We start from the raw sequence: 15,011 nt of genomic DNA on the forward strand, positions 1-15,011 counted from the left end.
GTTCAGAGCCATTGTTGGAACAACAAATGCGGCCCGTCCTCTGGTAAATGCGACAGTTAAAACTACCTAGTTTCAGGAAATATACATATTGCTAAGTGTATGGAAGCTTTTAGTTAAGTTCTTGAAGCAATCATGTGAATGTTAACTTCTGTTAATCAAGCTTAATTAGTTGATGAATTTGGTAACAAATTCTCTATTTGTTCATCAATGATATTATAAGGGCAGGAAATGAAGTCATGTTATAAGGTAGATAAGACAGACAGCTGAAGGGAAGCTAAGGAGAGGAAGATATAAGGGCAGGAGATGAAGTGTATAAGGGAGAAGGGAGTATAAGGATGGAAGGCATAAGTCAAAATACTCGGGGAAGTTACACCCACAGTCTCTCCTACACCTGTCATTACACCCCCACACCCACAGTCAGAGAGCTCGCACAGACGAGCTCTCCTCGCCCTAGCAGGAGGGTACACACACAGGGAACTCTCCTCGCTCGAACAAGAGGACTCTCACACAGGAATAAGTGACAGGAATATGATCGAAACAACAGGGCTACCATAATATAGTAGAGAGTGCAGCTTCTGTCGCTATTAGGGACGGATCCAGACTACTAATCATGGGAGGCTTCAACCACGGGAAAATAGATTGCGAGAACAGAGACCCACATGGAGGACTAAGCTGCTGGAAGTGGCAGCAAGAAACACTCTAAGCCAACACATCAAGGGACCGACAAGAACGAGAGGAGAAGAAGAACCTGCCATGTTTGATCTGATATTCATCCAGAATGAGTGGGATATAAGGGAAGTTAAGTTAGAAGCCCCCTTGGGAATGAGTGATCACAGTGTATTGATCTTTGAGTACCTGGTAGAGCTAGGAGTTATCTTCCCCCCAAAAAAACTAGAAAACAAGAGGGCTGGTGTACCGAAAGGGAAATAATGAGAAGATGAGAAAATTCCTAAGGGATATATCATGGGACAGAGAACTCAGAACTAAGTCCATATAAGACATGATGGAGTTGGTCCCCCAAAAGTGCAAAAAGTCCCCCCAAAGTGGGACAATAAACAGGTTTATCCCGCCCCCCCCAAAAAAAAAAAAAAACTGAGAAGCAAAAGGAGAATACGTGGTTTAATAGGGCATGTATGGAAGCAATGGAACTGAACAAATGGGCGTGGAGGAACTTCCGAAATACCAGAACAGCAGAAAGCAGAGAGAGATACCAGAGAACCAGGAATAAGCATGTCAGTGTGAGAAGAGAAGCAGACAAAAAATTTGAGAATGATATAGCAAATAAATCCAAGACCGAACCAAAGCTACTCCACAGTCATATCAGGATGAAACCAACAGTGAAAGAACAGATGATGGAACTTAGAATGGGTGAGGATAGGTACACAGAGAATGACAAAGAGCTGTGTGAAGAGCTCAATAAGAGATTCCAGGAGGTCTTGATAATAGAATGAGGTGAAATCACGTCGCTAGAGGAGGTGACAGTAAACCAGGCGGCCTTGGGAGGGTTTCAAATTAACAGAGATGAGGTTAGGAGGCATCTGTTGGATCTGGACGTGAGAAAGGCTGTTGGTCCAGACGGAATCTCACCATGGGTATCGAAAGAGTGTGCAGAAACACTTTGCTTGCCACGCTCCAGAGTGTATAGTAGGTCTGGAGACCTATCAGAAATATGGAAGACGGCTAATGTAGTCCCAATATACAAAAAGGGGTGACAGACAAGAGGCATTGAACTACAGGTCAGTATCCTTAACTAGTATACCATGCAAGGTGATGAAGAAGATCGTGAGAAAAAACATAGTGACACATCTGGAGAGTAGGGACTTTGTGACCAACCACCAACATGGGTTCAGGGAGGGTAAATCTTGCCTCACTGGTGTGAGAGAAAGGAATTCCAGCTAGCATACAGATGTTCGATAAAAGAGCACACATTGCCATTTTGCAATCACTCGGGGTGCACAAGAATTCGCCGAGCTGATTGCACTCATTCTGGCTTTCTTAATATGGGAGCTAGGCTTGTCTTGTAGGGAATCTATAAAAAGCAGATACCCTTGGCTGTTCAGTAAGACTACGGAGGCCGCAGTAGCCTTTCTAGGAAAGGAATTACAGCCATTAGTTTTAACCTTAAGTTACTTGGAAACAGTACCAGGAGCGAGAAGGAGTTTGAACCAAATATGAATAAATAATAAATAAATAAATGTTTATTCAGGTAAGGTACATACATACAAGAGATTTTACAAAAATTGATAGATTTATAGATAGAGCTAGTACATACAATGCCTAAAGCCACTATTACACAAAGCGTTTCGGGCAGGCCAAAAATGCCTTACGGTTCCTTCGCTTGTGTAAACATCGCTGGTAGGCTGTGATATCACGGGAGTCTCATGATTAAGGGACAAGAGCCTACTAGGGGACGCACCAGTATGGGGAGGCTCCAAGATGCTGTCGTGTGATTGGCTAATTTTGAAGAACAAGTGGGGGGGGGGGGGGAGTGTCGGGTAGGCACCCGCCTTGGGCCAGCTGGCTTCCCGCCCTTGTGCCGGCATTCTCAAATTCAAATTCAAATTCATTTTTTGTTATTCAGGAAAAGTACATACATAGATGATGAGTTACAAACATAATGTCAGATTTATAGATAAGATAAGAGTTAGGACATACAATACCTAAAGCGATGGTGGAGTGTTGCAGAGGCTCAGGGACTGAGCTCCACAATTCATGTGGCCGAGCGGGTTATAGTCTTGATGAGCTGGTTACAAAAGGCAATTCACATCGTCACATCAACGATGGGCTCGAGACCGACCACAAGTACAGTTTGTTATTGAAGCAACTGATATATAAGGAGCGCTAGTGTCACAATTGATATGTATATCCTACACATAAACCCCTCCATCCAATGGGCAGCGGTGGATAGGTTACAGTCAAGTCGTTTTTGCGTTTTATTCAGAGATTAGATCTTATTGGGTGAGGAAAGATATTCATATTTTAAAGGTTTCTTGGCTGATGCTCTCCATTGATGGAAAATACAACCTTTTGAAAATCAATGTTAGTTTGATCTAGATATTGTAATTAACGAAAGTTTTTATGTCATCAGAAAGGTAGAAATATAGACTACATTTAAAATCCTTTGTCATAAATATAACTGAAGTGAAAACGAAGATATATGCATTTTGATAGTCACTTGATGGCTAGCTCTGAGAGTGTGAAGCCCTGCACACCAGCCAATAAATTGTATAATTAGTTTCTATATATTTTAATTAACCTTAAAAATCTATATGTCAGAAGAAAGGAAGATGTAGCTATTAATGTGACAACATTAAAAAAATATATCTCTTAAGTTAAATAAATAATACCACCTTGTCGCCGGTGTCCGGACACATGAAAACTACCGAGGTATCAGTGTCCAGCCAGGCGGGGATCACAGGCTGCACAATACTGATAAATTACGTAATGCACTACTTGTCGATTTCGAGCCCATTTATGATGTGACGACTTATACTGAATTTTGTAGCTGGCTCAACGAGATTGTAACTTGCTTGGCTGGGTGAATTGTGGGGTTCAGTCTCTGAGCCAATTGTGTGCCTCTGTAGCCCTTTCCACTGCCGCCCACAAGATGGGTATGGGGCGCATAATAAATTAACTAAACTAAAACCACTAATACGCATAGCGTTTCGGGCAAGATGTGGGGAAATAACAACACTTAGACTAAATCTTAATAGTAACTGGGAAAAGTATAAATTGTGTTGAAAAAAAGGAATAATAATAAAAAGGGGGGGGGGAGGGACATGGCTGAAAAAGCAGCACAAATACAATTAGGTCGACAAACAGCGTTGTTTAAAAAAACAGACATGGATTGACAATAGAGGGGTAAGGTAGGTTACAGGGCATTTATTAGGTAGTGCTTCGTTTTTATCTTAAACTGGTTGAGAGAGGTACAGCCTTCGACATGATTATGAAGGTCATTCCACATTCTGGGTCCCTTGATTTGTAAAGTATTTCTAGTAAGGTTAAGTAGTACTCTAGGAATATCAAATAGGTATTTGTTTCTGGTGTGGTGCCCATGGGTTCTGTTACAACCTTCTATTAAGCTTTTATGGTCAGGATTGACATTATAGTTCAGAGTTTTAAACATATAGAGTTCACATGAGAGGATGTGCAGTGACTTAATATCTAACATATTCAGAGATTTGAGTAAGGGTACCGAGTGATGTCTGGGGCCAGAGTTAGATATTGTTCTAATAGCAGCTTTGTGTTCAGTAATTAGAGGACATAAATGATTTTGGGTAGTAGAACCCCAAGCACAAATACCATAGTTGAGATAAGGATAAATGAGAGAGTAATAGGGCATCACCAGGGCAGGGTGAGATGAAAAATATCTGATCTTAGAAAGAATGGCAAATGTTTTTGAAACTTTTTTGCTATATTTAGAATTTGTCCCTGGAAATTCAGCTTATTAGCGATGAGGACACCAAGGAATTTACCATCAACTTTATTACTTATTTGAATATTGTTTATTCTTAGATTAATTTCATTTTAGGATTTATTACCAAACAAAACATAGAAAGTTTTGTCAATGTTAAGGGTGAGTTTGTTAGCAGTTAACCAAAGATGGACTTTATTTAGTTCAGTATTCACTGTGACATTTAGAGCAAGAGAGTCAGGACTGGAGAAAATGAAGGTTGTGTCATCAGCAAATAAGATTGGTTTGAGGTGTTGAGAGGCATTTGGAAGGTCATTAATGTAGATGAGAAAGAGAAGAGGGCCAAGTATGCTGCCCTGTGGAACATCAATATTTATGGGTAGGGTAGGAGAAATGGAATTATTCACAGAAACATACTGGAGCCTGTCAGTAAGGTAAGACAGACGGTATTGGAGGGAGTGTCCTCTGACTTCATAATGATGTAATTTAAGAAGAAGGTTTTTGACAGTGTCAAAAGCCTTACGTAGGTCCACAAATATCTTAACAGGGAACTCATTTTTATCAAGAGCTTTATGTATCAAGCTAATCATACTAATCAGTGCATCGTTAGTGCTGTTTTTTGGGTCTGAAACCATATTGGCAGGAGCTAAGTATATTGTGTTTGGCTAGATAAGAGTAAAGCTGCTTGTAGATTAGCTTTTCTAATATTTTTGACAAGGTTGGCAGAATTGATATAGGTCTGTAATTGTTGACATCAGTGAGATCACCACATTTATGGACTGGGGTTACTCTCGCTTTTTTTTTAGAATATCCGGAAAGGTTTGGAGTTCAAGTGGTTTGTTGAAGAGCAATGCAATGACAGGAGCTAGAAATCTGGAGTTTTTTTTGTAAATTAGTGATGGTATCTCATCAAGGGCACTTGACTTAGTTTTAATGGAAAGGATTATCTCATTAACATCAGTACAGTTAGCAGGCGTTAGGTACAGAAACTCTGGAAAGTTACCTGTAAAGTAGTCCTTGACATTAGTATGGGAGGATGGAATATCATGAGCAAGGGATGTCCCAATGGATGGGAAGAACCTATTGCATTCAATAGCAGTGTCAGAGGCTGAAAGCACACCATCGTCATTGGATAGGAGTATTTTTTTTTTTTATTGAAAATCTTTTTTTGATTCTAATTTTTGGGAAACAGTGCTCCATGTTTTCTTAATGTTGCCCTTAATTTGGGTAAATTTATTTTCATAGTATTATATTTTGGCTCTTCTAATTATTTTAGATCTAATTATTTTAGCATCGATGAGTAAATCTTTGAAAATTCTTTGGAGACGACTCCTAACTTATACTTCTTCTCAAGGTCATTTTTTTTATTAATAGATTTAAGTATACCCTATGAAGGCCATGGAGTGTTTAACCTTTTATTTGTAACTTGTTTCGTTTGAATTGGACAGTGGGAATTATAAACGGCTAGATCGACTTGGTTAGGACGCACAACCCGTGACTCCAGCCAAAGTCACAGAATTCACCATTTAACGCGACGTCATAAGCCCATTATATATCAATCACGTCTACGTGATTCCGTCAAGTCAGAATCCGGTTCCACAACGACGCGCATATATATATTAACCAAGATAAGTGATACCCGAAGAGTAACTCCACCATCAATCACGGCAGTGTGGAACTGGACTGCCTAAAGTTATCTGTGATCATCGGCTTTAGTACTAGAGATCCGTCACCATATCGCTCGGTAAACTGTTTAGTAGGAATCTAAGACGATTCCCAGTGACCTAAGTCAGCTTCGAGTGAATAACGAAGAATTACGAACTGTTGTGGACTTTGTATAATTTCTATCAACCTCACTTACCTACCCCGTGTGTTCCGCCACACGGGCCCCACCTCGCCTACACCTGCTTGTGGGTCCCGGCTCGTCGCTTTACGCCACCCTTTAGGAGTGAGCGATTATCACCTCTGTGACCCTGAGTGGTTGTTGGACACCTCAGTGGTTGTTGCCACGCACACCTCCACCCACACGTGTTTCTTTAAAAGTGATCTACCACGTGTGGTTGGTGAGGTGTTAGATCTTCAGTCGACGGCAGGAATATTAACTGAATTATAGAGGTTGTTTGAATGTAAGTCGGTTTATCAAAGTGAATATTCATTAATTAAATTACTGTGTTATTATCAGAAGTGCATATTCCTTGTGCTGATTCAAGTCAGCCTCACGGTTTGTTCTCATTAAGGGGGGCATAACGCCGGATATTCAAAGTTGTTCAATGTCAACCAAATTTTTTTTACTAGTTATATATGAAAAAGTCTGCAACTGTCCCAAGTTTCAGTACTGCACCCTAAATAGAAAGTGTGAGAGGAAAATTAACGAATTTTACACATTTTGAATAATTCAGTACAACCACAAGTTTCAAATTAAATCATTTCAATGACACTCATCTATCACATTAGCATATAATAGGGGACATGTCAAAGAGGATTATCCAAAATATGTTTAGTTTTACTAATACAAATAGTCAAAGTTCCCCCAAATTTATGCCAATATTTCATGTTTGCAAATATTTATAAAATCAATAAATGAACTTAGGAATAGTTTTTTTGAGAGAGATTGTAGAGACGTAAACTCTACATATAAGGTGTAAGTTTCAGGTAAACTGAATAAAAAATGAAAGAGGACTAGCAATTTTATTTTACTTGACAATAAATGAAGTAAAAGATTCTGCCACCTGTGGTTGAGGTTACCATCAACCAATTTCCTCCAAAATTTGTACACTTACAGATAGGCAACCGTTTTGTAAGGTGTATAAGTTTCATGCAAATCGCCCGATAAAAATTAGAGAAAAAAATCTAATATTTTTTTTTCTTAATTTTTTTGGCATAAAACTAATTATTAAAATACTTTATTATGTGCTATTGTGAGAGCTTAGAGTCATAGACGTGATTTCAGCTGACACTTGTGTTTCATGTTAATTTTTGACCATTTTGGAAAATTTTTGACGCATAATTCAATATTTTCTTCTCCCTTCCTATTTATGCTACGATGCTGAGACTTGGACTAGTTGAAGCCAATTTCATATACAACTAGTCAAAAAGCGTCAGTGAGCGCAATTAGAGTAACTAAGAAACGTCATTAGTGAAGTGTAAGGTAATTAGCAACGTGTTGACTAATTCTTGATTGTCAAGCTGTCTAAGTGATGAGCTCAGTTTTAACATTATTTATTGTGAGTTAATCAGCTGACAGAGTGACAGTATTTAGTGCGATTACTGACTGATTGCTTATTACCTGGTGTTATAGTGATTACCTTTGATAAACAGTGTTTGCCTGACTATCTGTGTTGACAGATCTAGATTTAACATAAATTACCTGCATTTATCTGACTGTCCAAGAGACAGTAATTAACGTAATTGTGTTAAACCTGTTGTATTGATTGAAATATATTAGATCAATTGTTTTGAGTTTTGTCATAGTACTGTAACGTAATTGATTGTCCTGACTGCCGTCATGAGAGACGAGCCTTAACACCTTAATGCACAGAAGACTGTCTCTGTGACAGGTCTGTCTGTGGTGTCTTTATTGTTGTTGTTATTTTGAACTGTTTTACCGCAGTCGCTAAGAACTGGTACTTGCGTCTGAGTGGTCACTCACAGCTAATGTTGATATCTTCCCTGTTAATATTTTTCAGTTAGTTCATGTTGAGGAGCCGCGAGCGGTCTGAACGGGAGTTCGACTACACTGGCTGACTGTACAGTGTTGCAGTGTGTGCCACTACTGACTTTAAGGTAACGTTAAATTGTTGTGCTTTGTATTAGTATTAAGTATTGAATATATGTTCATTGTTACCAAGTGAGAAGTGTCTTTTCATCAACACCTTCCAATAATTTGGTCTCCAAACTTCACACAAGGACAAGGAAATGCAATAATTTGATGCAGTTTTATTCTCATAAACACAAGAGGTGTTGATAGTCGCAGCGCTCCACCACTAGTAAATTTGTTTGTCTTATTTCCTGTCTGTCTGTCTGTTTGTCTCATTACATTAATCTTTGGTATAGAAAATGAGGTTCATTAACCCTTAACATGCTCGGGGTTTAATGCCTACACAATATAGGCAAGTAGTGTTACCAGAGAAGCCTTCATCTCCCAGACGGTCCGACGGTTCAATACAGTACACAAAATATAGCAAGTTATCCCGTGACCAGCTGCCCTTCATGTGTGTATATCACTTTTGTATATTGTACTTGTATATCTAAGAGTGTGTATGAACAGTTTTGTTTGAAAGAGTCTAACTTCAGTAAAAATTAGTACAGTATTTTCTTACTGAATAAACTTCAGTAAGAAAATATAATTGTTTTCTCTAAAAACATGACTGAAAATGTGGCTGAGAGGGATAACTGTGTCAAGCTAAGCCCTACCTCTTATACCTCTATATCAACTCTCTATCTCTCATACATATACGATAGTAACTATTTAACTTGGCTCAGGTAAATACTAATATTACACCTTAAAATCGATGGCTTAAGATAAATAAACATGGATATATGTATAAGCTTCCGTGTCTGTCTATACTTGTATATAGATAATGTATACATGTATACAGATAATAGCACGGCGTCGTCAGCCACGACTGTAAGCTTGGCACCGTGACTCCAAGCACAAGTGACAGTGACTTCTGGCACAGGCGGTGTCTCGTGGTCAAAGAAGGAACATATTCTCAGATTAGTTATCAACTTTGTTGAGAGAGCTCCGAAGGCTTGGAGTGCCCCATGACCCGACTGCTCTTGTCGTAAGCGTCGAGACACTTATGGCCGTCCGTTGGCACACATATGCGTCTACTGGCATCTACAGGCGTTTGCTGGCATCTACGGGCGTCTTCCGGCATCCGCCGGCATCCGTTGGGATCCTTTGGGGTTCATTGGCGTCCATAGCTTAACCACGGACACCCAAGCAAGCCTCTCGGCAGCTAGATGACCAATGTGTGTCCTTAGAATGCAATGCCACACGCTAGCCGATTTTCCTTGACGTTCGCAAGTAATCCAAATACACTTCCAATGTGGCTTAGTGTATCCAGTTGTGCCAAGATGTGTCCAACTGTGTCCAGATAAGTTCAGCTGTGCCCAGATGTGTCCAGCTGTGCCCTGAAATGTCAAACTGTGCCCAAATGTTGTCCAACTGAGTCCAGCTGTGGCCAACTGTGCAGAGAAATGTCTAACTGTGCTAAGCTGTGTCCAATTGTGCTTTGATGTGTCCAACTGTGCCCCGATATGTCAGACTGTGCCAAAAAATGTCCACCTGTGCCAAGATGAGTCCAACCGTGCCCAGATATGTCCATCTGTGCCAAGAGATGTCTTGAGTTGCTCAAAGGTGTCTAGTGATGGAGAGACGACAGGCCGTGGTGGTTGTAGTTGTGGAGAGACGGTAGATTGTAGTGGTGGAGAGACGGTAGGTTGTAGTGGTGGTGGTGGTAATAATGTTCATAGGGCAGGTGGTAGGGGTTGTAATGGTGGAGAGAGGATCAAATCCTAGTGGTGGGGAGAGGGTTCGTCGTTAAGGGAGAAAGCAATTCGTGGAGGGAGAAGGTAGGTCATGGTGGAAGAGATCAGGTTGTGGTTGTGATGGTGGTAGTGGTGGAGAAATGGCTTGTCGCGGTGGGAGAGGACAGGTCGTGGTGGGAGAGGGCAGGTCGTGGTGAGAGAGGGCAGGTCAGGGTGACAGATCTGTCACCTTACTTGCCGACAGTTTGGACGCCGGAGATGTACTCGTCAACAACGTCTATCAAGAGAAGGTCGTCAAGGCATTGACGAAAGACGGAATTGGCATAGCAGTTTTGTCTGTGGAGGAGACGAAGCTTGTTAGGCACTCCAGGTGTTGGAACTAGTGACACAAACTAAACTCATTAACTACAATTAGTAAAATATTCAACAGTGACCAAGAAAAACTTCATCAAACCTAACCATAAACGAATAATTATTTTTTTATTTTATTTTATTTATAAATACAAGAGTTTTCAAATTCTTGTAAAGCCGCTAACACTCATAGCGTTTCCGGCAGGTCCTAAATCCTAATTGTTCCCCGGAATTCGACTCGCAAAATCATTGCCGATTCACTGCTGGACGAAATACGTAATGAAAATTTGAATGAAATTAATGAAATTTAAATAAAAAAATTTAATAAAAAAAATGAAATAGTTACCGGCAACTATTCTAATCTTGTCTGTACAGGTTACATATCCTGATTTAAATAATAAACTTGAGTACTTTATTAAGGAAAATTTGCTAAATCTTAACAGAGCTATTTTTTTGAGATATATACAAGAGTTGTTACATTCTTGTACAGCCACTAGTACGCGTAGCGTTTCGGGCAGGTCCCTGGAATACGATCCCCTGCCGCGAAGAATCATTTTTACAACCAGGTACCCATTTTACTGTTGCGTTAAACAGAGGCTTCAGTTAAGGATTTGTGCCCAGCAAATCCTCCCCGGCCAGGATACGAACCCATGACAAAGCGCTCGCGGAACACCAGACGAGTGTCTTACCACTACACCACGGAGACTATCGGAGACAAATCTATTTATTTTAATTATAGATAACAAATATAAAAATTAGATGAATAAATAAATTACATGAAAAATTAAATAATTGATTCAAAACAAAATAAAATAATCTAATATTACTCTTTTACTGAGGGCAGCAGCAAGCAAGACTTCAGTAGTTTATTATATGAAACTTGCTTTACTTACCTTTAATTTATGTTGTCAAAGCAAACCTTTAATTGTTGATTATTATCCTCTGATTATTTCGCTCAATTGTTTGTACAAGTAGAGGTTGAGGCCCAGGTCCATCACACAAAATTGGAACGCTGAGTGAGCGAAGCAGTTAGTCCTGATAGGTCGTATAGAAAACGGGAGAGGGGCAAAATATTAAGTTAAATAAAATTATATAAAATAATAAAAGGATTATAAATAAATTTTAAAACAATAAGAAACTAAAAAAAAAGTACAATAAGAAGTTTTTATAAACCCGAGAATAATAAGAAAGTACGACAAAATAACTTAAATTTTATAAAAATAAATTAAATTTTATCAAATAAAGATAAACTATATAAAAATTTATTAAAATTTAGAAAATATTGAGAGATACTGAAATAAAATTAAAATATTATTAAATTATGTTAACTGAAATTATAAAAATTAAAATAATCTAATAATAAATCCCAAAGAAATGACACTGCTCTGAGTATGCGGCCGAGGTACCAAGACTGCACTTGGTATTGTGACTGGCAGTTACTCCCGGGGGATACGAACTGTGGTGGGCAGCTGGTGGGTACCTAGAGTAGTGGGCAGCTCACCTGCAGGTGGTGGCGACGTAGGGTTTACGGTACAAGTTGTAACAATCTTCACACACTCGGTCAAGCTTCTTGAAGATGGCTCTGTCGTATATTCCTTTACAAGCCTGGTCGAACACCTGTCGCTTGTTGACGCTCTGGTCTTGGGAGAGGAAGCTGAGAGGTTCCGACGATGACGACCCAGACGACAACAGTCGCTCCATCCTCGACGACCCTTCAACGGACCGTCCATGGACACCAGACGAGCCCAGACTCGCTGCCACCACCACCACTACCACCACCAACGACCACATCTGTTGGGGTCAAGGAAGGAGTGAAAGATTACTTCGTAGTTCCAGACGGACTTAGACCCACCAACACCATCACCTACGGTCACCACCATCAATGACCACTGCCACCACAAGCGACCACCTCCACTACCGACCACCACAACCAACGACCACATCCGTTGGAGAGTTTCCGGTCTACTCATCTCACACCAATGAGCACCTCAGCACGAGTACAGTTATACTGCAGTGACTCAGTATCTATCTCTACCTTCCGCACTGACTCATGGGTGAGTTTCTCTACCTTCCGCACTGACTCATGGGTGAGTTTAGCTATCTCTAACCTCATCCATCCTCTACTTCATTCATATCTCTCACTAATATGACTAAGCCTATCCTGCAAATATTTCAAGTGTCCTACCACACTAGTACCCCTCTGGTAGGGACCCTAGTACAACCAGAACCCCTCTGGTAAGGACCCTAGTACTCCCAGTACCCCTCTGATAGGGACTCTAGTACTATCAGTACTCCTCTGATAGGGACTCTAGTACTCCCAGTACCCCTCTGATAGGGACTCTAGTACTACCAGTACTCCTCTGGTAGGGACCCTAGTACTCCTAGTACTCCTCTGGTAGGTACCCTAGTACTACCAGGACCCCTCTGGTAGGGACCCAGAGGGTGTACCGGTACCGAATGGGAGACGAAGTCCTCCATGAAACGGACAGAGAGAATGATGTAGGATTTGATATCGCACCGAACCTATCTAATGAAGCCCATATCAAAAGGATATCATCAGCGGTGTGTAAGAAGCTGGCTAACGTCAGAACTGCCTTTAGAAATTTGTGTAAGGAATCATTTAGAACCTTGTATACCACACATGTCAGACCAATCATGGAGTACGAGGCTCCAGCATGGAGTCCATTCATTGTCAAGTGTTGTAATCCACAAGTTAGCAGTGAATATTAGCAAGTGAATCAAGCACTACAACTTAACAAATGATGAGTGGAAGTACATGTTAAGTATTTCGATTGGTCACACATTGAGGTAAGGTCAAAGGGATTAAGACAACCGTTGCCCACGCACACAAATGTACCGGCCAAGAGGACAAAGGGTGTCCTGTAGTTTCTGGGAACAAGGTGATTTACAGTTAAACGGATTATACCCTCCTTGGGATGCAGGGTGCAATGTTTGAGGCTATGACCGGCTGGAGAGTCTCGTGGTAGCAGCGCTCCTAGCAAGTTATTATCTCTGTCTGTGGCACCAAGGTAGTGAAACCGACCAAATGGGTACATGATGTGATCTTGGTGACTGAGTAGAGTCTGCATGATGTGTGTATTGTGTGGAAGACTAACCAGGTGTGTAGAGTTGTAGTGTTGATTCGGTATTAAGGACTTAGGCGGAAGTTACGAGTTCAGGTGGTGACTGGGAAGGTAGAGTGGGGTTATTTACTTGTATGAGAAGCTAATTTAATTAGAGAAAGAAGGTTAATGTGTTAACTATTATCAGATAATATTTATGTAATTAAATTGGAAAAACCCGACGGCCTTTAATCACCTTCCATATGTTCTTTCATTGAGTTCCTGTGTAAACCTAGTGGTACGCCTCAAGGGTTCTGGTGTAGGGAACTACATGATGGAAGTAACTGTTCCTGATGCAAGGGAGTTATAGTTGTGTAATCGTTGTGTTCAGAATGAGCCTGGGTTTAGCGATCACGATACAACTAAGAGGCATTAGTTACAAGGAAAGCCTGCGTGAATTGCACAACACGTCGCTGATAGACAGAAGAGTTAGGGAAGACATGATTCCCACACAAAATTTTCAAGGGAATTGACAGGGTAGATAGGGTAGATAGAGACAGATTACTTAACACGGGTGGAATACGAACAAGGGCACACAGGTGGAAACTTAATACCCAAAGGAGCCACAGAGACAAAGAATTCTTTCAGTGTCAAAGTAGTGAGCAAATTTTGCAAGCCTCTATATTTATATAGTCCAACATCATATTTTCACGCTGGGGATTTATACGTCAAAATCCTATATACTATTCGAGGGGACAGGCTGCAAATAGGCACTTGCAATAAACAGGAAGCCTTGGGAGGTTCAAAACGAATCTGTGAAGCTGATCAACAGCAAGTGAAGACAGCGGTCGTCCCTGTCAGTACCGCCCGGACTTACCGTTCTGAAGGAAACCATAGCTGGAGGGGGACGAGTCTCGAACCTACACAGACCAGCTTCACGAAGACTGCCTTTGAGGTCTGGAGAGTCCTGAGAGAGGGACTGGTCGCTGGTATGGTGTGTGTGTCATCCGTGCCTCTCCTCCGCTTATATAGGAAGTCCTTCCAGCTCCCATGGCAATTACTGGCCGCCCCCTTTATGGGGAGAATGGCGTTGATTGGCGCCAGGCATCACGATGACTGGAAGATCATTTATATCTATACTTTATTCGCCAGCGTATAATACGCACCTAATATACAAGACTATTTTATAGATAAACAGTTTAACTCTTTCGTCGTGTATATATTGAAAGTGATTTTCAGGGGATTTTAAAGGGAAGACATTAGTGTCTTGTGCAGGTAAAGACAACAGGTTCAGAGCCATTGTTGGAACAACAAATGCGGCCCGTCCTCTGGTAAATGCGACAGTTAAAACTACCTAGTTTCAGGAAATATACATATTGCTAAGTGTATGGAAGCTTTTAGTTAAGTTCTTGAAGCAATCATGTGAATGTTAACTTCTGTTAATCAAGCTTAATTAGTTGATGAATTTGGTAACAAATTCTCTATTTGTTCATCAATGATATTATAAGGGCAGGAAATGAAGTCATGTTATAAGGTAGATAAGACAGACAGCTGAAGGGAAGCTAAGGAGAGGAAGATATAAGGGCAGGAGATGAAGTGTATAAGGGAGAAGGGAGTATAAGGATGGAAGGCATAAGTCAAAATACTCGGGGAAGTTACACCCACAGTCTCTCCTACACCTGTCATTACAC

General features: G+C 40.6%; 1 protein-coding gene and 1 long non-coding RNA gene across 2 annotated transcripts in view; one reads left to right on the forward strand and one right to left on the reverse strand.

Annotated features, from left to right (window-relative positions):
• LOC138372029 (uncharacterized) overlaps nucleotides 1-15,011 on the forward strand; it is a 29,454-nt gene that overhangs the window by 4,530 nt on the left and 9,913 nt on the right. The window lies entirely within an intron of this gene.
• Nucleotides 8,338-14,291, reverse strand: LOC123765783 (crustacean hyperglycemic hormones-like). Its single transcript, XM_045754529.2, has 3 exons — nucleotides 14,198-14,291; nucleotides 11,760-12,049; nucleotides 8,338-10,243 (listed from the first exon to the last, which is right to left on the reverse strand). The coding sequence occupies exons 1-3, from the start codon at nucleotides 14,213-14,215 to the stop codon at nucleotides 10,138-10,140; spliced, it is 414 nt and encodes a 137-aa protein (XP_045610485.1). The 5' UTR covers nucleotides 14,216-14,291; the 3' UTR covers nucleotides 8,338-10,137.

Source organism: Procambarus clarkii, chromosome 37 (assembly GCF_040958095.1).
Source record: "Procambarus clarkii isolate CNS0578487 chromosome 37, FALCON_Pclarkii_2.0, whole genome shotgun sequence".
NCBI lineage: Eukaryota > Metazoa > Arthropoda > Malacostraca > Decapoda > Cambaridae > Procambarus > Procambarus clarkii.

What these genes read in the sequence shown, in the direction of transcription:
- LOC123765783 (XM_045754529.2), bottom strand. An exon ending in TACGTCGCCACCACCTGCAG is followed by an intron (nt 10,244 to 11,759) that starts GTGAGCTGCCCA and finishes TCTCCTCCACAG; the next exon opens with ACAAAACTGCTATGCCAATT.